We start from the raw sequence: 21,563 nt of genomic DNA on the forward strand, positions 1-21,563 counted from the left end.
ATCTCCGCCTTCTATCCCTCTTTTAGATAGAGTGAACCAGTTATGGTCCCAAGTCAAGAATCTAGTAGAAAATTTGTGCAAACAGAGCACAAAGCAGGAAGCGAAAAGCAAGGTAGAGTTTGGTAAAGCTCCACTTGTCGCTCCTAAAGGGTCGTACAAAAGACTCGTAGATCAAGACCTTCTGACATGCTCCACAACCAATCCCTGGAGGTTTGCGGAGCTAATGCCGATTTTAAACGGCAAACTCTACATCTCAGAGAAGATGGGTGCTGTTCCTTTGGACAAAATCCAGTTCTGGCCAAGCTTTGACGCTTTCCCAAACTGTTTCATTAGACTGAAGGATGAACCAACATCAGAAAAAGGAACGGAATCAAAGGAGGTTATGATTCTCGACAATGATAAAGCACAGGTTATCCTATCAAGCTGCATAGAAAAGGCGGGTTACTCGGTGTCGAAGGTATCCACACCGGGTAACAAGCACTCTTCCTTCCTTGCTTGTGCTTAAATTTCATTCCCCTTTACGGAGAAGGCTTTCAAATACAGTATGTCACTGAGGCAATAGAGACAGGTAAACCGTGTCCTACGCGTATAAATGCCTAACATCTTCATTTCATAAATTAACATTAGGAACACTTATTATATCATGCATGAAAGTAAACAAAAACGCCTAGGCTATCGAGCCTAGGGGCTAGGCTAGCAATCTAGCATACGAATTCGGCTACCTACACTCGCCAAAATTGAATTACAGTCGGCATAATATAACTAATTCCTAGCAATGAAGACTAAATAACTAATGCTGATAATTAGTTATAAGACCGGGAAGGTTGTGCTGGCTAACTAAATAAAGCATGCGAAGCGAACAACAGCGTCGGCGTCATGATGCCTCCAGTCAAGGCACAGCTCCGCCACAAAACATGGTATTTTAAGATAAAAAGGCGTTACTTTACGGCCAGAGCTGATTTATACAATACAAGAATATGGTACGCAACTTTCCAGAAGAAGGCGAGGCAGAAGATTGCGACATGATGAGAATACGGGAGAATAACTGGGAAAAAGCACCTGGTCATAAACGCTACGTAAGAAGGAATGGGAAAGGCGGGCAACGGTGACGTCAGCCAAGATGGCGGCCAAACATGGTGGCGGTTATGACGTCACAGAGTACCGTAACAGTAACGAAGGAGGAGAACTTAGTAACGGCTCCTCCCATAACTTGCCACACTTGCCCCTCGAAGCGTAAGCGCTATGTGGGGTGCAGATAGCTATGTGGCGTGTCAAGCATACGTCCCCTGTTATACGATATCCTAAAGGGAAACCTTATGGGTACTCGCGGCAGAAGTTAGAATTCTGTGAAACCTTTAGTTTAATTCTCTGGGAATATCTACTGTAGTCATATATACCCTTAGGAAGCTACTGAAGGAACCTTCCATCAGGACGACATGGCTTGAGCCCAAAAATAAAAATTACTTAAAATTCGTGAAATAATTTGTATTTTTCCTAACTATACAAATCTTAGCTATTTACACAAACTTGCCCACCAGCCCTATCCCCCTTGAAGTCCTTCTTCCAAGCAAAGTGAACTAAATCACAGGTGTGTGAACGGGAGTGGTAGCAAGCTACCCCCCCCGCTAACTAGCGGTGTGGGTAGTTAACCCTCGCTAAATTTTAATGGCTTGTCATTTCAGCTCCGCCGAAAGTATAACCCGTAATAAATAGCTAAGGTTTGTATAGTTAGGAAAAATACAAATTATCTACGAATTTGTCATTTTGAAGATGGCGTTCATGCTCGCTTTAGCCTCGGCAAAGAGAGTCAGTGAACTTCATGGCCTCTCATATGGCATCGCCCATTAAAGGGGATGGGGGGAAGAGATGCTCAGCTTCGTCCCTGAGTTTATTGCTAAGACTCAAAATCCGGGGGTGCTGGACCTTAGATTCGGGCCCCTTCAGATTTTGAGTCTTCGTTCTGTAACCAACGACCCAGATCAGTTGTTACTTTGCCCCGTTAGGAGTTTGAGATACTATCTTAAATGCACTGCAGCAACACGGCCCAGGTTAACATCATTGATAGTTAGTTCGGGGAGAGTAAAGATGAGGATCACAAAGAACACAGTATCCTTCTGGATTCGCCAAGTGATCAAAAGAGCCTTGGCTCCAGATTCTCGTCAGGCTCGTCGACCTAGACCTCATATCGTCAGGGGAATCAGTACTTCCCTGGCGTTCAAATGCAACTTTTCTGTTTTGTAGGTCCTCCATGCTGGTGTGTGGAAAAAGACAAACCGTATTCACAACCCATTACCACCAAGATGTGACCCACAGGAAGCTCGATAGGTTAACTATCAGTCCTGTGGTGGCTGCTCAACAGGTGGTTTAAGATACCTCAGGCTCCTTAATGGACAAGTAGCAGTTGGTTGGGGGCATTGGTTACCCGGGTTTAGACTGGGATGAATGAGAAGAATGTCTGGCTTTCCTTCCTTCATCTTCCCCTCTCTTGGGGGTACAGTGCCATGGGTCTCTGCAAGCTGGCTTTAACCTGTGCAGGTAATTATCACTTCCCTTGTGTAGCCTAGTATGAACTAAAAATTTTTTTACTGTCCACATCCCCATTGCTTCTGTGAGGGAGCAATGGGATACGTCTTGTTGTTTTTTTCTTATTTAAACCTCAGACATTTGATACAAATAACTTCTATTTTACTAAATTGCACAGGCTGCGAATATACTCACTTTGTATATTTTAGCGAGGTGTCAAAGTTTTTCCTAGACCACAGTCATATACTGTACTGTACTAGGCAAAACCAGGTCAATGTCCATGCCAGATCTAGGACTTCCACCCACCTAAGAGTGAGTTATCCACATTAATACGGAAGTTTGGTAGTATAGGAACAAATGAAAAATTCGGAGATAGTTTGTATTTTTCCCAAACTAATCCGAACCTGGAGTTATTTATATAAATTGGCCTGCCATCACCTGTCCCCCAAAAATCCTGCCTGCAATAAAAAGTGACGTCTCTCACAGCTGTGAGAGTATATATAGAGGCGGCTGGGTACCCAACCGCCACCCTCTGCCTACCCGCTAAGCGGTTAGGCAGAGTTGCCACCTCGCATTTAAAGACTAATGGCTACTGCCAGCTGCCACGGAAAGAATATCCACCTAAATAACTCAAGGTTTGTATTATTTAGGGAAAAATATAAATTATCTCCAAATTTGTCATGTTTGTATGATGAGGAAAAATACAAATTACTTCCAAATTTGTCATATTTGAAGAATACTTTTTAATATGTAACTTCCCTGGTAGTTACTTATATATAGCTTTAATCCCGCGTTTCGCGTGCACGGCAGAAATACAGATTTCGGGGCAATCACCGCCAGGTGAGTAAGTAGTCATACCTGAGCGCCATCTCTCAGTTGGTAATGGAACCATTCCCCACATTCCTCAGAAATTCCCTGCCGTTGATCGAGTCAACACGTCGGAAATTCGCTTCGTTGTGGGTTTGCTTTATCTACAAATGTGGTGAAGTACCCATTGTTTATATTTTATGGCAATCACTAACTGCCTTTCGACTATCGAAAATATTGGATTTTCCTTTTTCACACGAATAAGATAGTTTAAGATAACTTGATTTTCAAGATGGTTCCTCTGTTGTTAAATTAAAGGGCTAGACCGGCTTTCAAGCTGCTCTTGATTCCCACACAGTAATAGCAGAGGGAATGTGTGTATTTGTTTTCTTTTCTATGTTCGTATATTGAAATGGATAGGATCAAGGAGTTTTTCCCCCCTACTTTATTAACTAACGAACAACTCTTAAAGATATATTGGAAGGAAAAGCATTATGACGTCTCAATCATGTGACGTAAACTCTTAGCAGGGCGAGATCTGAATACCTTGAAGGAATCAGTCCGTCATCGCTATGACGTCACAAGCTTGTGAAGTAATCTACTTAGTATGACTTGAAATATGTGAATTATTTTCTTTTTCTTGCAAGAGATGTAAAAATACTAACTTACTAAGCACAAATATTTTAATTTTTATGATGTAGGGAAATATATTATTTCTAAGTATATATTTGTCCTATTAGTATATTTCCTTTAGTTAATTTTCGATTTATATAGAGATTTCAGGAGCGTACAGTCAATTTACGCTATGTAGTACTCTTGACAATCGTTATTGTTTCACAATACTTTCTATCGTTATTTAATATTTTGATTTTGAGAATATTAATACAGTATTAATCATATAACCTATTGTATTTTCTTTCTAGCCCTTGGCGAAAGAGTATAATCTCTCGCAACGGGCAGGTCTGTTATGATCTAATGTGAAATAGTTAAAAGTGCTAGTGTTCAGTGGTAAGTAAAATGACGCAGTGCAGTGGAGGGTGCATTCGTTCGTGTCCGTCATACTCCTAACCCGGGAGCTCTTCCATGCTCCCCAACCCCTGGGAGAAGGAAAGTCGAAAGGCGAAGGAAAATGTTAGACCTTAATCAGCGAACGAACGTCCCCTCGAGCGATCCTATTGACGTATCCCAGTACGCTCACCCTCGCCATTGGAAAGGTGAGGTAAAAGTGTTATCCTCGCCGGCGGTTGACGCAGCTCCCAGTTGTCGCTCTCTCACAGCATGCTGGACTTACGCAAGCAGGATGCTTGCTGGACGCATGTGAGCGGGCCGCTTCCCCGCGTCAGGATCGCGAACGTCATAATTCCAAGTGCGCTCTCGCGGCAAGAACGCACGCGAGCTGCAGCAATCATGGACGCTCCCTCGCAGCGATCTGGATGCCTTACGGGAGGCGGCAAGCATTTTGACACTCCCTCACAGCATGCTTGGCACATGCAGCATGCTGGATGCATGCGTGCTGTACGCACTCGAGCAGAACGCTCCCCCTGCGTCAGGATCGCGAATGTCATAGTCCCGAGTGCTCTCTCGCAGCAAGAACGCACACGAGTTGCAGCGCTCATGGACACTCGCTCGCAGCGATTTGGACGTGTTACGGGAGTCGGCAAGGACGCTCCCTCACAGCAAGCATCATGTCTGTCAGAGCTTCAACGGTCCATTACGTCCCTGTTGACGTTTACAAGTCGCAAACAGAGGAAGCTCACAACAGCAGCAGCATGCTGGACGTAGCATGACGCTTCCTCGCAGCATGCTGGATGCACGCGAGCTGAGCGCATGCTGTACACACAGGACGCATGCAGTCAGGACTTGTCCCCACAGCATGATTGACAAGCAGTTGTCTCTCCTTCGCGACATGCTGGACGCGCAGCTAACGCTTCCTCGCATCACGCTGTGAACATACAGCATGCGGGACGCACGCTGGACGTACGCGAGCAGGATTTACCCTCGCAGCATGCGGGTCGCTATGTTGACGCTTCCTTGCAGCATGATGGACTTATGCTGGAAGCACTTGAACATGACTCTCCCTCGAGACATGCTGGACGCAGCATGACTCTTCTTCGCAGCATGCTGAACGTATGCGGGACACAAGCATTGAAGGCGAGGCGTGTGTTTACTCCCACTCGTTCTCCTTTGGAGATCGCTAACCCTTTAGAGGATGTGGCTGCCCCACAGAGACTTTTACAGCCCCCTGGGTGGATCGCTGAATCTCTCAAGGAATGCTAGCAAATGAGGCATTAAAACTTATGAAGCCAGCTTCCTTATCAGGTATGCCTGGATAGATCTCAGAGGAGGAAACGCAGAAAACTCTTCATGCAGCAGATCTTTAAGATTACTTGCAGTTCTGGCGGACTTATATCCGGAGGACTTTTCAGCAGGCTGTACCTTGGAGCCCGCTCTCGCAGTTTTTGAAGGGTAGACCCCAGGAATTTTCCTCTTTCAAGGAAACAGTGTTAGCCAGATCGGTCTAGAGGTCTTTTTCGACTCTGAACGATTGAATGGACTGGACTCTAGGAGTCCTCGCAGGCACGGTGAGGGATGGGTCGGTCGAACTCACAACCCTTTTTCACAGCAAAGTTCCTCTTCCCTTCAAAGCTAGTGAAGGACTTATAGGCAGCTATTACGCATAGGCAACGCTAGATCTGATTGCAAAGGACTGCGAAGAAGTGCTTCCGACTAACCTTGCAGCCAGGAAGGAGAAGGAAGCTCCTCCCACGCGTCAGCCCTTTCGTGGGAGAGCTTGTCTAGAAGAGGACAGAGAATGGCTGCTGGAGGTCAACCTCTTAACCCCAAACAACAACCAAAACCCGAAGTGAACTCAATCTCTAGACAAGTATTCCACTACCGGCAGCAGCTCTTGCAAGAGCAGGTTAACCAGATGCTGTCAAAAGCAGCAATAGAAGTGGTAGAAGTCCTCTCATCAGAGGGATTTTACAACAGACTTTTTCTAGTTCCATAGAACTTGGGGGGTTAGAGACCTGTTCTGGACGTAAGTCCTCTGAATAAGTTCATAGGCAAGTCAAGTTTTCCTTGGCATCTTCTGCATCAGTACTTGCAGGCACCAGACAGGGAGACTGGATGGTGTCGTTAGAAATGCAAGACGCGTATTTCCACGTCCCGATACACCCGAACTACAGAAATTTTCTGAGATTCGTGTTCCAAGAAACTACTTATCAGTTCAAAGCACTCTGTTTTGGACTGAGCACGGCTCCCTACGTTTTCACCTGAGTGGTTGTCAATGTGGCTCGCTAGCTACATTTGAAGGGAGTACGGATATCAATGCACCTGGAGTATTGGCTACTCAGAGCCAGGTCGCAAGGAAAGTGTCTGGAGGGTCTCAAATTAGAATATCCTTGACGCAATGGCTAGGTCTAGTGGTGAACCTGGCAAAATCTCAACTGACTCCCTCGCAAACATCATCTACCTGGGGATGAGGATTCAGTCAGTGGTTTTTCGGGCTTTCCCAGCCCCGAAACGCATTCTAGATTGCCTTGAAAAGGTGCGACACTTCCTGACATACGGTCCTGCTCGGTAGGAGATTGGATGAGTCCACTGGGCTCCCTCTCATCGATCGAGCAGTTCGTATCCCTGGGGAGACTTCATTCACGGCCTCTTCTATTCCATCTTGCAAATTTTGGACGTGAAGTCAAGGTCTAGTAAAGTGGTTGCCGATTCCTCTGGGGATCAGGAATCACTTGAGTTGGTGGCACGATGCCAACAAACTCCTGGAAGGCCTCAAACTTTATCAGAGGAACCCCGACCTAGAGTTGTATTCCGACGCCTCAGACATGGGGTGAGGTGCAACACTGGGGAAGGCCGAGATATCGGGTCCAGGAAGAGTCTCAGAGGGAATGGCAATAAACATTAAAGAGCTAGTGGCCATTCACCTACCACTAATAACTTTCAGGAGGAAGTCCAAGGAAACTTGGTTCAGGTCAACGCAGACAACACCACAGCGTTGGCCTACATCAAGAAGCAGGGAGGCACTCGTTTAGACTCACTTTACGAGGCTGCGAGAGATCTACTACTGTGGGCGAAAGCGAGGGACATAACCCTGATAACTCGCTTCATAGAAGGAGAAAAGAATGTCAGGGCAGACCTTCTCAGCAGAGGAAGACCGTTCTAACTTCAGAGTGGACCCTACATCACGAGGTGTGCACCAGCCTTTGGATGTTGTGGGGTCAACCCTCGATAGACCTCTTCGGTACACTGATGACAAAGAGGTTGCCAGTGTATTGCTCCCACGCGTCAGTCCTGAAAAAGCTCAGGGAATCACACAACGCCCGCATAACCCTGATAGCTCCATTTTGGCCCATGAGACCTTGGGTTGCAGAAGTGATGGAGTGGCTGGTAGATACCTCCAGAACGTTACCAAGTCGGAGCGATCTACTCAAACAGCCACACATAGAGAGGTACCATCAGAATCTCCCCGCTCTCAATCTGACTGCCTTTCAACTATCGAAAAGCTGGCAAGAGCGAAGGGCTTTTCAAGGGAAGCTGCACAAGGTATCGTGAGAACTAGAAGGACATCCACTATTAGAGTTTACCAATCTAAGTGGGACGTGTTTAGAGAATGGTGCAGGACTAACAAATTTTCCTCTACCAGTACCTCTATAGCCCAAATAGCAGACTTTCTGTTCTCAGATCTCATTAGATCTTTTGAAACCGCTCAGAGAAAGGACAATCCAACTCCCTCTTGGAACCTGGATGTAGTCCTAGCCTTTTTGACCTCAAGTAGGTTTGAACCCCTTGACAAGGCTTCTTGGAAGGATCTTACCAAAAAGACTCTATTCCTAGTTGTTTTGGCTACAGCCAAAAGAGTAGGAGAGTTACAAGCCATCAGCAAGAAGTGGGCTTTAATGGAGAAATGCAGTTTGCTCCCTTCAGCTCGGCTTTCTCGCCAAAAAACGAGAATCCTTCTCGACTTTGGCCAAGATCTTTTACCATTCCAGGGCTATCTCACTTAGTTGGACAGGAGAAGGAGAGAGGCCTTTGTCCAGTGAGAGCTCTGAAATTTTTTCTGCACACATCCAAAATCCTGAGAGGACAAGCAGACAACCTCTGATACTCAGTTAAAAAGCCCTCTTTGCCTTTATCAAAGAATGCCCTGGCTTTTTTCATTAAGGATCTAATAAGGGAAGCTCACCAGAATGGTGAGGAACGAAGTTTCCCAATCGTTAAGGTAAAACCACGTGAGTTTAGAGCTGTTGCAACTTCCATGGCTTACAAGCACAATAAGTCAATGAAGTCAATTCTCGATGCTACTTTCTGGCGAAGTAAATCAATCTTCTCAGACTTATCTCAAAGATGTAAAGACCCAGTTTGAGGATTGCTGTTCCCAGGATCTGTACGTTACCTCCGGCGTCGTAGTTGGAGAAGGGTCTACTGCCTCTTCCCTATAACCTTTTTTATATATACCCTTGCCTTTTTTCTTGTACTTGTGTTCACAGGTTGTCTGTGAAGGTTGTTGCAGCCTTCCACAGTCTGAGATGCAAGTCAAGTTGGTTTTTTATGGTGTGTGTTTTCTAATTGGAGTAGGTGGTCAGAATCATTATCCATGGCTATACCAGGTTAGCAAGGGTGGAGGTCTAGCCACGCTAAGGTCGAGGACCTTGTGGCAGCCCCACTGAGACTTTTACAGCCCCCTGGGTGGATCGCTGAGTCTCTTAAAGAATGCAGACAAATGAGGCATAAAAACCTATGAAGCCAGCTTCCTTATCAGGTATGCCAGGGTAGCAAGGGTGGAGGTCTAGCCACGTTAAGGTCGAGGACCTTGTGGCAGCCCCATAGAGACTTTCAGCCCCCTGGGTGGATCACTGAGTCCCTTAAGGAATGCAGGCAAATGAGGCAGGATAACTATGAAGCCAGCTTCCTTATCAGGTAAGAATCAGATTATTGATACTACTGCTTTGTAGCTATTAATAATTATACGAATTCCCGACGGGATGAGGTTTTCTAACCCGCCACCAATGGTGTCAATCAGCTATATATATGTAACTACCAGGGAAGTTTCATATTTAAAAATGGTGTTTTTATTATAAAATAGATTTTTAAATATACTTACCTGGTAGTTACATACAGATAAAAGGGCCCTCCCTCCTCCCCTCTGAAAACAGGGGCATGGAATTTCTGAGGAATGCTGGGAATGGTTCCATTACCTACTGAGAGATGGCGCTCAGGTATGACTACCTACTCACTACTCACCTGGCGGTGATTGCCGCGAAATTTGAATTTCTGCCGTGCGCGCACGAAACGCGGGATTTAAGCTATATATATGTAACTACCAGGTAAGTATATTTAAAAATTTATTTTTAAATATTAAACTTAGCCGGTGAATATATAAATAGCTGACGTCTTCGTCGGTCGACAGATTCCAAAAACTCGCGAGCGATCGCCATGAAGGATGCCGGGTGTGCCCACCAGCGCCGACTATCGGCCAGATACCGCATATACTTCTCAACCAAACCAGTTTTTCTCTGTCGGTGTTAAAGACAACACTGTTTCCGCTCGCGCTTGACCTCGAGTTTTCTACCGATTGGTGAAGTACTTGGTTTTGGTCTTATTGCTTTCGCCGTGTTGGATTATTCTATACTATCTTCAAAAGAAATGCTTTTGAAAGGAGAGGAAAAGTTTTTGCCCTTGCTTTTTTAATCTCGCTCTAGTTTTTCCATAGAGGAAAGATGGCCGACCCTTCCCTCAGTGTACGGAAGTGTGTTAAAGGCTTTTAGTAATTATTTTATCACTTTATAAATTATTGTTGATATTTATAGATTTACCTCTATATATTTTATATCTCACCCGCCTTTATTAGGCCTCTTCGATTAGCTTTCCATTTATACTAAACATCGAAATAAATTTTATGTTTTTGTTTATATGCGGCCTTTACCTATTCTTTGTAGGCGGTCCTAACTTGGAAAACGAAGTTAAACAACGTTGAGCCCATTCAACTTTTATTTTTGTTTAGATTAAAACAGTTGCTCTGTAAGAGTGATGAGATGAATATTTTTAGAAAATATTTTAAGAAATTTATTCTTTGAATAGTCTTCGTGCTGTTTTTCAAAGATGAACTAACTTTTGGTTTATTTATGCTACGCAGTTTGCGCTCTATCGTTACGATAGAGAAAGAGAGAATCACGGTTTCACTTTGCAGAAAGAGTAAATCCATTTTGACGTTTTGTTCATTCTTCTTTCAAACTGAAGTTTTTTAGATACTAATTTAAAAGAACATGTTAATTTTCAATTTCTGAGTCCTTTCAGTTTTTTCCTTTAGTCAAATAACCTGTTATTGACGAAGGGTGAGTGGGCCATTCTCTTGTGAGTGACAAGAGAGAGTGAGAAAAAGAGAGAACGCTCTGATCTTTATTCTCGTCCCAAGTCTCTGTACAAGGAGTTTGGGAGCGAGTAACGTTGTTCTCGCTTCAGTTTTTTACTCTCGTCCCAAGTCTCTGTACGGGGAGAGAGGATAAAACGTTTTAGTTTTTATTCTCGTCCCAAGGCACTGTACGGTGAGAGATTGAAAACGTAGTCCTTAGTGAACTAGTGTTTAGTCTCATCCCCAGTTACTGATCTTTTTAACTTTATATATTTCCGTTTTATTCGATATATATGTATATGTTAATTGATTTTTGCATGTGTGTTTCATTTTGTACTAATGTGCTTACATTATACGACTCATTTCGCAATTGTAACCTTTTGATTTAAGGGAGAATTGCATGCTTTAGGTAGAAATCAGTTTTATCCATGTCTAATGTGAAATTATTAAAAAATGTGATATCAGTGAAGTAAGTGCAAAAAACATGTTCTGTGTTGCGGAGGGTTCGTTTGTTCGTGCTTGTCACTTGCCTAGTCCGAGACATCTTTCAGGCTCCCCTGCACCACGGAGAAGGAATGTCGTAGGACCTAAGGGAGTGAGGAGTGTAAACCAACGAGCAGACGTTCCCTCAAAGGTATCAGACGTTGCTCGTCAAGCACGTCCTTGCCATAAGACAGGAGAGACGAAGTTTCTCCTCGTCTTCCGAAGATTCGTCTCTTTAAAAGCCTGGGCGTAAAGTTTCGAGACGTTTGAAACGTTTATTAGTTCCTTCAGAACAAGTTCAACGTCTTAGCTGTAGTCATCATAAGAGTCCCGTTCATAGCGATGACGTTCATGTACAGACGTTTCTGCCACAGACTCGACGTGACGGTGAGCGGGAGACACCGTAGATACAACGTGACGTTGAGTGTCAGTCACCGTAGTCACGATATAGCATCGATCAGCAGTCACCGCTGTTACTACGTGACGTTTGAACGTCAGCCACCGCAGTCACAGGTTGATCCGAAGTGAAGTGTTTTGCAAGATATGCTGTTAAAGTTTTCTTCTTTAATAGAAGCTTTCGATCCTGTTCCTGTGCGAAAGGATCCTTTGCTTTTTGTACGTCACGGTTCTGGGATACGTGATTCGAGTCTTCAACCTTCTAGACGAGCTTTGTTACGCCACGCTGACGTTATCCCTAGTGACAGCTTTGCTGTTTAACGAGATGCGGAGCATAAATCTCGATGTAACTTTGAACGCTTTGAACGTCAGCCACCGCAGTCACAGCGTGACGTTGAGCTGCAGACACCGCAGACACGACGTGACGTTGAGCGGTAGACACCGTAGACATGTAATGACGTCGAGGGTCAGTCATCGTAGTCACGATATAGCATCGAACAGCAGTCACCGCTGTTACTACGGGACGTTTGAACGTCAGTTACTTCTGTCACGACATGTAGTAGAATAACATTCTCTGCAGTCACAACGTGACATCGACCCTCCAACTTTAACTTCTGTTCATATACAAGGTGTCAGGTTTTTCCTTCACGTCATTCTGAATATAAATCTCCTTCTCGCAAGACTTTAGATTTATCAGATGATGTGCCTTCTGAAGAAGTTGATGACCCCCTTTCAACTAATGTACCTTTGGGGAGTCATTCAGAAGAGGAGTAACCTAGGGTGGTCCAACAATCCCTTGTTTTTTAATTATGAATTTCTTTAGTGAAATTTTGTCCTACTCGTTTTGTAACGGCTGCTCCGCCGTCTGGGTTTACTCTTGGCATGACTTTCTTCGACTCCTACATTTACGAAGTCAGTTCTCTCTTGTTCTTCCAAGAGGGCCATGCTCTTACTGGGAGACTGGTTGGAATCCAGGAGAAGTTTAAGAAAGTCTGCTTTTGCTTTTCCTCCTTCTTAATTAGCTTCTCGCTCGGGCGTCTGGTGTGACACAGGAGAAGCTCGAGGAGAAGTTCTTGGCTTGGGAGTACCTGCCTCTGCCCAGGGAGACTTCTTAAGCCTAGTGAACTCTCCTCGTCGTCTAGCCATGCGACGCTCCAAGATTTTATGGTCTGCTTCAGAGCTAGACCATCTCCTGTTAGGAGTTTTTTCGAGCGTTTGAAGTTTTTTATTTGTTGGATTGGTCACTGGGAGCCTTAAGTAAGAAGGTCTTTCCAGTTGTCAATGTATTGCTGTACAATTATGTCATGCATGAACAAGGCTATCAGGGATGGCTCCAATGATCTGGCAGCCACGTTCACTGCAGGAACAAGGCTATCAGGGATGGCTCCAATGATCTGGCAGCCACGTTCACTGCAGGAGTACTTAAGATGTAAGTGCGCTCAATGTGTTCATTGTCAAGACAAAGTTCACGATGAAGACTACCAAATCTGTCTTGGCAGTAGTAAGGGAAGGTGACTGGATGGTCTCTCTCGACCTTCAGGATGCATACTTCTACATCCCGATTCATCCAAACTTTCAACAACATCTGAGGTTTGTGGATGGGAAAGTAATGTACCAATTTCGAGCACTGTGCTTCGGCCTCATTCCTGCTCCTCTTGTTTTTACAAGGCCCTTGCAAAATGTAGCAAGCTTTCTACATTTTTTGAGGATTCAGAGCCTCCCTTTATTTTGACGACTGGCTAATCAGGGCGTCGTCATTAAATTGCTGTCTGGAGAGCCTCTAATGGACATTAGACCTAACCAAGGAGCTAGGTCTCATAGTGAACGTAGAGAAGTCGTAACTTACAGTACTCCATCCCAGGCTATTCTTTATTTGGGAATGGAGATAGAGTGTCGGATTTTTCTGGCCTTTTCGTCTCCCACAAGAATGGAACAAGCTCTGTTAAAAGTCCTTCACTTGCAAGAGAAAAACAGTTGCTTTGTAAGAGTTTGAACGAGCCTCGTGGGAACTCTTTCATCACTGGAGTAGTTTATCTCTCTGGGGAGACTCAACCTATGCCCTCTCCAATTTCACCTAAACCATTGGAACAAGGAGAAGGGCTTAGAGAGTATCTCTTTCCCAATCTCCAACTCAGTCTAGACATGTCTGACTTGGTGGGACAGCAACATCAGACTTCGAGAAGGTCTTTCTCTTGCGATCAAGAACCCAAACCATGTGTTGTATTCAGATGCATCGTATTTGGGTTAGGGAGCTCCACTGGACAGTCTGGAATGCTCGGGTCTTTGGTCCACGGATCAGAAGGAACTCCATTTAAGGCATGTAACATCTCTCCTTTGGCGAGATTTGTGCAAGGAAAAATGAATGTCTTGGCGGACTGCCTCAGCAGAAGAGGACAAGTCATCTCCATGGAGTGGACGTTGCATAAGACTGTGTGCGAGAAGCTATGGATGACATGGGGTCAACCCACTATAGATCTTTTTGCGACTTCACTGACAAAGAGGCTCTCGACTTACTGCTTTCCAGTTCCAGATCCAGAGGCAGCCCACATAGACGCTTTCCTGCTGGACTGGTCTCACCTGGACGTTTATGCCTTTCCACCTTTCAAGATCCTAAACAAGGTGCTGCAGAAGTTCACCTCTCACGAAGGGACCAGGTTGACGTTGGTTGCTCCACTCTGGCCCGCGAGAGAGTGGTTCACAGAGGTACTTCTATGGCTGGTAGACGTTCCAAGAAGTCTGCCGTTACGGATGGATCTCTTGCGACAGCCTCACGTAAAGAGATTTCATCAAAGCCTCCCCACGCTTCGTCTAACTGCCTTCAGACTATCGAAAGACTCTCTTGAGCTAGAGGGTTTTCGAAGGAGGCAGCTAGAGCGATCGCGAGGGCTAGAAGATCCTCTACCATCAGGATCTATCAGTCGAAATGGGAGGTATTTAGAGACTGGTGCAAGTCCTCCTCTATTTCCTCTTCCAAGTGCCTCTGTAGCGCAGATTGCGGATTTTCTGCTTTATCTGAGAAACGGTCGCTCCCTCTCTGCATCCACCATTAAAGGCTACAGAAGCATGTTAGCTTCTGTTTTCAGGCATAAGGGTTTGGATCTTTCTAATAACAAAGATCTCCAAGACCTGCTTAAGTCTTTCGAGACTTCCAAGGAGCGTCATATTTCGACTCCTGCTTGGAACTTGGACGTGGTCCTACAGTTCCTTATGTCAGACAGGTTTGAACCATTAAATTCAGCCTCCCTGAAGGATCTTACCCTCAAGACACATTTTTTGGTGAGCTTGGCTTTGGCTAAAAGGGTTAGTGAGATACATGCTTTTAGCAAGAACATCGGCTTCTCCGCTAATAAAGCAGTATGCGCTCTTCAACTTGGTTTTTTGGCCAAGAATGAACTTCCGTCTCGTCCTTGGCCTAAATCATTTGAAATCCCCAGTCTTTCTGAGATTGTGGGGAATGAAGTTGAAAGAGTGCTGTGCCCCGTTAGAGCTCTTAAATTTTGTTTATCCAGAACTAAACCGCGACGAGGTTGTTCAGAGGCTTTATGGTGCTCCGTTAAAAAGCCCTCTTTGCCCATGTCTAAGAATGTGTGGTCTTATTTTATTAGACTTTTGATTCGGGAGGCACACTCTCATTTAAGTGAGAAGGATCATAATTTCCTTAAAGTCAAGGCTCATGAAGTTAGAGCGATAGCAACTTCTGTAGCGTTTAAGCAAAATAGATCCATTAAAAGTATTATGGACGCGACCTTTTGGAGAGGCAAGTCGGTTTTCGCTTCATATTACTTGAAAGATGTCCAGACTCTTTATGAGGACTGCTACATACTGGGACCATTCGTAGCAGCGAGTGCAGTAGTGGGTGAAGGCTCTACCACTACATTCCCTTAATCCCAATATCCTTTTAATCTACTCTTGAAATTTTTAATCTTATTTTGGGTTGTACGGGAGACTAAGAAGTCTTTTGCAATCTTTTTGATTTGGCGGATGGTCAAAATATTGTTTCTTGAGAGCGCCCAGATTAAGGGTATTGATGAGGTCCTGTTATAGGGGTGTTCACCCTGGATATAGCAGCTCCTGGGAGTCTTTCAGCATCCTAAGAGGATCGCTGGGCTTCGTGAGGATAGCGGACGAATGAGGCAGAGTAATTATCAGAGTCAGCTTCCTTACCAGGTACCTATACTCAAGTTTGTTTTTTGAATAGTTGTCAAAAACTCTTGAGCATATATGCCTTTATTGTTTTAATACTGGTCTCTACCCACCACCATGGGTGTGAATCAGCTATTTATTTATTCACCGGCTAAGTTTAATATTTAAAAATGATATTTTCCTTATAAAATAAATTTTTGAATATACTTACCCGGTGAATATATAATATTAAAGGCCCTCCCTTCCTCCCCGATAGAGACCCTACGGACTGAGAAAAACTGGTTTGGTTGAGAAGTATATGCGGTATCTGGCCGATAGTCGGCGCTGGTGGGCACACCCGGCATCCTTCATGGCGATCGCTCGCGAGTTTTTGGAATCTATCGACCGACGGAGACGTCAGCTATTTATATATTCACCGGGTAAGTATATTCAAAAATTTATTTTATAAGGAAAATATCATTTTATAATGAAAATAAAATTTTTCTGTACTTTCAGGTTAGCAGAGCAAGCCTTACTACAAGAAGCAAAGAGAGGGGCAATTCGAGCAGAAATATCTGGTCCATCTGGTTGGCTAAAAAAAAAGTTACCCTCTACAAACAAGAAGTTTCTGCATAATACTCTTTTAGGTTTGTTTTTAAAACAATTAGGTTTCTGATGATAAGGAACATTAAAAGTTATAAATTGGAGAATCTAGGACTGCATTGCAACACAAGAGTTCCTAGTACACACATAGTAGTAACTAAATACAGTAATGAATGAACAATATGAACACTTGATTAACATTTGTTTTCCTTCACATATACAAACCCTTGACCTTTAATAGGAGTATGTTTTCAGCATAACTGAAACTTGGTTGTTAAAATTATAACAAGGTGTCGATAGTTACTAGCGGAAGCCCTGCCCCCTCACCAGCACATTGAATACTTGCTTTGGTACCAGCAGCCAGATAGTCCCTCTTAACAAGAGAATGTCTTGACGAAGTCATGCGTTTCTTCTTATTGTTGAAAAATTGTGACGGGCTAGAGGGCTCTCAAACTTAGGGAAATTGCTCCCCAAGTTTGAATCTAAATTTCTCCTCCTTTCATCTATTTCTTCTGCTCAATATTACTTTGACCTTCTCCTAAATTTATAAACTTTCTTTAGTCTTGCTGTCCTAACTCTATGAGTATTATTTCTCTTAAGTTTATATATGTGTATATGTATGCATATATACAGTATATGATATTTATTTTATTTGTTAATTTGTTTATTTTTTTTTTATTTGAATGGTGTGGATATTTCCACATTCGTTATTACTGCCTGCTTAGATGAATGGGAGAAGGGATCACAGTTGGGAGGTATTTGCATTCAAAGCTATATATGAGAGTATTGGATGATCTCAGCCATCTCGAAGATGGTTTGGACCTTTTTGGTGGAACTATTTCCAGGGGTTGGGTCATCAGAATCCGGGAGGATCCAATCATTGAGGTGGGACTCCTGGCTTCTGGCCGGAAGCCCATCATTACAGATATGGGGGGGATGATTCCATATTTTCTTGGTTTCAGTCCTAACAGGCGGGTTTAGCTTACACCTGTGCCTTTATATCTGTTTCGGTGTTATCCTTCGGGTAGGGTATGGAGTAGACCATCAGGGAAATATACTCTCATTGCGCCGATAGTGGAGAATGCAAATTTCCTTTCCAACGTATGATACTTTCTTAATATTATCAAGGAGGTAAACCAACTAACAACTAAAACTAAAACAAACTAGACACAGCCTTCTGTTATGGATCCTACTGACAACGAAACCCCCTCTTATGGATATGCTGACTCCCCCCCCTCCCCCCACGGCACTTTTGACAATCTCATGCAATTCAATTGGGGAAAATTCTGTTGCTGACTTAAGAACGAAAAAGGACCACTCCAATGTTCAGAAATTAAGTCATTCACTGGTAAGATTACTGAAATAAGTATGAATTTCAGGGAAGATGAAAAATGGGAAACATGGATATGCTTCAATAATCACGAGGAGGCTTTTAAAGCAGTCTGTGAGGTCTCAAACATTAAAATTGATGATAGCAAGATTACAGGAGCACTATGAATACTGCTCCTAGAAACCTGGACATATATTGCCCTAGTGACTGGCATCAAAATGAGTCTATTGACCCAAAAATAAAATTAATGAGTGAAAGAAAGCCTAAACCACCAATGTGGATTATAGCAACCTCAAAGAAAGAAGAATATAAGTATTTTAAATTTAGTAAACTAATACAACAGAAAGTAGGCACTATACTGTAGAGCCAAATCTAAAACACAGTCTGTTATGCCAAATAATATTAAGATAGAAGAAAATTTAATGGTAGACATCAAGCCACATTTGAATTTCAGTTAGGGTATAGGGGTTATTTTTAATAAAGATCTTTATGAATTTAATGAAAAAAGATTAGATATGTGTCCTAGAGAAATATGGAAGGTTCATAAGATTCCATGAACCACTATGATTATTTTAACATTTAAAGACCATGATGTACCCTCTCATGTATACATAAAAAAATGAGAGGATTACAGTTCGTCATGTTTACAAACAGAAACCATTACTGTGTTATAATTGTTATAAATTTGGACATCATCAAGAGTATGCAAAAATTAAATGATCTGTGAAAATTGTTCGGATCCTGAGCATGGACCCTGCACTGCTATTTCAAAGTGCCGTAATTGTAGCCAAAATCATAAAGCTACTAATAAAAAATGCACTCAGTAAGAAATAGAAGCTACTGTTCAGGAATCAGATGCAGAGCATATCAGTGTAGGATATGCTTGGCGACTTCTGAGAAAAACTAAAAGTTATGCCAAGGCCTTACAATCTAAGGATGCAGGATATATAGAAAAAATTACACCACCTTGACCAGGTAATGTAAGTCATCATATTGCTAAATTACCTCTCAAGGCTGTTAATATGCCTCTATTTTAAATTCGGTTTTAAATTCGGTGCCACTTGACAAAAAGGCACCCCCTCATTCCTCTAAATCTGCCACCCCTTGGATGAAAAGCCCAAGGCTTTCATCTCGGGTAGCATCATTGCCAGCTTTAGGGGAGAAATCCCCTACTAGAGAGCTATTGGATGCACCTACCATAATGAAGGTGCATAAGCCTAATGCTTCTCCATCTTTCAATCGAAAAAGAGGGAGACCACCATCCCTCTCCCCTTCAATGAGAAATGCAAAGATGCCTATTGCAAATAGGTACAATATTTTATCTGAAAAAGATAATGAACCTTCAGCAAACTTAAATCAATCAAAAATTTAATTGTTCCGACACGTATACAAACCTTCGCTATTTATAATAGGGTATTACTTCCAGCGCAGCTGAAAGACGAGCCATGATAATTTTAGTGAGGGATAACTACCCCATCCGCTAGTTAGAGGGGGTGGGGGTACACTGGCTACCCCGCTCACTCACACCTCTCGGCTGAGTAACCACTTTACTTTTTGGCTCGGTAGAGGACGGACATGCTGTCCTTCTCTCCCGCAAAGACTGGCCTTGATGTTTTATTTTTATTTTTTTTGGGGGGGGGTTTCCTTGTGTCTTTTCATTTATCTTACATATATTTGAGTGCATATATGTATAAATGGAAATATACGTTGTTACGAGTAACTTTAGTGCTGTTGACATTGTATTCAACTGCCTCCGCCGTAAGGTTGTTGTCCTTCGGCAGGTTCTCAACACTGCCGTGTTTGTTTATTACAGAATTAAAGTTTATAACAGTTCAGCTCCCTTTCGAGGAATTATCTTACAAGGAAGGTGACTTATTCCCCGAATAGTGTATTTTGTGCAACGGAGCATGAATTGTAATTGATAACAACTTTTTTTTTTTTTTTCACAGGTAACAGCGACGTAGTACACATGTGGTAGCTCGTGAGCTGCCCTCATTACGAGGTAGCATTCGCTGTCAACCTTCAATTTGATGTTCCTCCTTCGAGGGGAACTTCTCTCTCAGAATGATTTTTGTTTACGCCTATGCTTTTTTCCCATAGAGATGATATAAAGCTTTACTTGGGCTATGTCCTCTTGCGGGAGGACTTCTCTCTCATTCGCGAGAGATTTTTTACGCCTATGCTTTTTTCCCATAGAGCTGGGAGGAAGCTTGCCTTAGACGATGTCCTCCTTCGGGAGGACTTCTCTCTCGTTCGCAGGAGAGAGTTTCTTACGCCTACGCTTTTTTCCCATAGAGCTGGTAGGTAGCTTGTTTTAGGCGATGTCCTTCTTCGGGAGGACTTCACTCTTGTTTGCGAGAGAGAGATTATTAAGCCTTCGCTTTTTTCCCATAAAGCTGGGAGAAAGCTTGTCTTTGGCGATATTCTTCTTCGGAAGGACTTCTCCCTCGTTCGCAAGAGAGATATTATACGCCTATGCTTTATTCCCTTAGAGCTGGGAGAAAGCTTGTCTTAGGCGATCTCCTTCGGGAGAACTTCCCTCTCGTACGTGAGAAATAACTTGTTGGAGCTGCTGTTCCCTAAAAGGATCTCAGCTTGTTGAGAACCTTCATAAAGAGGTTGGTTGGAGGGAACAGGTAAATCCAGTTCCATCTGTTCCAGTCGAGGGACATGGCGTCCACCGCTTCCGCTAGAGTGTCCTCGTATGGGGCCACATAACGAGGTAGCTTCTTGTTGTCGCTCGTCGCGAAGAGGTCAATCTGCAGTTCTGGGACTTGACGTAAGATGAAGGAGAATGTTCCTGCGTCTAGGGACCATTCTGACTCTATCGGCGTGAGCCTGGAAAGAGCGTCTGCTGTCACATTGCGGAACCTTTGAAGGTGAACTGGTGATAAATGCCATCTCTTCTTTTTCGCTTGGCGGAAGATGGCCAACATCACTTGGTTGATTTGGGGTGATCTCGAACCTTGACGATTCAAACATCTCACTATCACCTCGCTGTCCAGGATCAGTCTTATGTGGACTGAATGGCGAGGGGACAGTTTCTTCAGCGTGAGAAAGACTGCCATGTCTTCCAAAATGTTGATGTGGAAGGTCTTGAATAGAGAAGACCAAGTCCCTTGGACATTCCGTTGGTGAGAGTGACCTCCCCATCCTTCCTTTGATGCGTCCGTATGGATGATGACTGAAGGTAGAGATGGTTGCAAGGGCACGGACCTCTTCAGGTTCTTGGCCTTTGACCATGGCTTGAGAAGTGATCGTAGTCGAGTTGGTATCGGTCTTCTTAGATCTCTTCGAGCGTTTGATACGTAACTTCTCCAGACTCCTGATGCATCTTTTAGTTGTGCTCTTAGCACCGGGTCTGTCACTGATGCAAACTGAAGAGAACCCAGTACTCTCTTCTGTTGGCGTCTTGATATCCTGTCGGATATCAGTAGTCTCTTGACAGATCCCGCTATCTCTCTCCTCTTCCCTGGGGAATGGAGAGACGGTGTGACTTTAAGTTCCAATGCATTCCTAACCATTGAAACTACTGAGCTGGAGATAATCGAGACTTCTTCCAGGAACTGGATCAGTTTCTTGGATGCTTGCATGCACTCCGTCTCGGATGCTGCCCACACCAGCCAGTCGTCCGGGTAGGCTACTACCTGGACACCTTATAGGCGTAGTTGTTGAACGACTGCATCTGCAAGCTTTGTAAAAATCTTTGAGGCGATAGTTAGCCCGAAGGGCATGGCTCTGAAGACATATTTCTTCTTCTGTAGCCTGAATCCTAGGTAGGAGGAGAGTGGGCGGTTGATTGGAATATGCCAATAGGCATATGCCATGTCTATCGAGACTGTGTACTCCCTTTTTGGCAGCAGGGTCCTTATGTGTTGAAGGGTTAACATCCTGAACTTGTTGAATGGCGACAAGTCCAGAATGACTCTGAGTTTG

General features: G+C 43.8%; 1 protein-coding gene across 1 annotated transcript in view; it reads left to right on the forward strand.

Moving 5' to 3' along the window:
* Positions 1–21,563, forward strand: part of LOC137658633 (protein POLR1D-like) — a 79,257-nt gene that overhangs the window by 20,415 nt on the left and 37,279 nt on the right. The window contains exon 2 of the mRNA XM_068393562.1: positions 16,211–16,341. Within this exon, the coding sequence (XP_068249663.1) occupies positions 16,211–16,341 (131 nt within the window). The remainder of the gene's footprint in view (positions 1–16,210; positions 16,342–21,563) is intronic.

Source organism: Palaemon carinicauda, chromosome 19 (genome assembly GCF_036898095.1).
Source record: "Palaemon carinicauda isolate YSFRI2023 chromosome 19, ASM3689809v2, whole genome shotgun sequence".
Taxonomy (NCBI): Eukaryota; Metazoa; Arthropoda; class Malacostraca; order Decapoda; family Palaemonidae; genus Palaemon; species Palaemon carinicauda.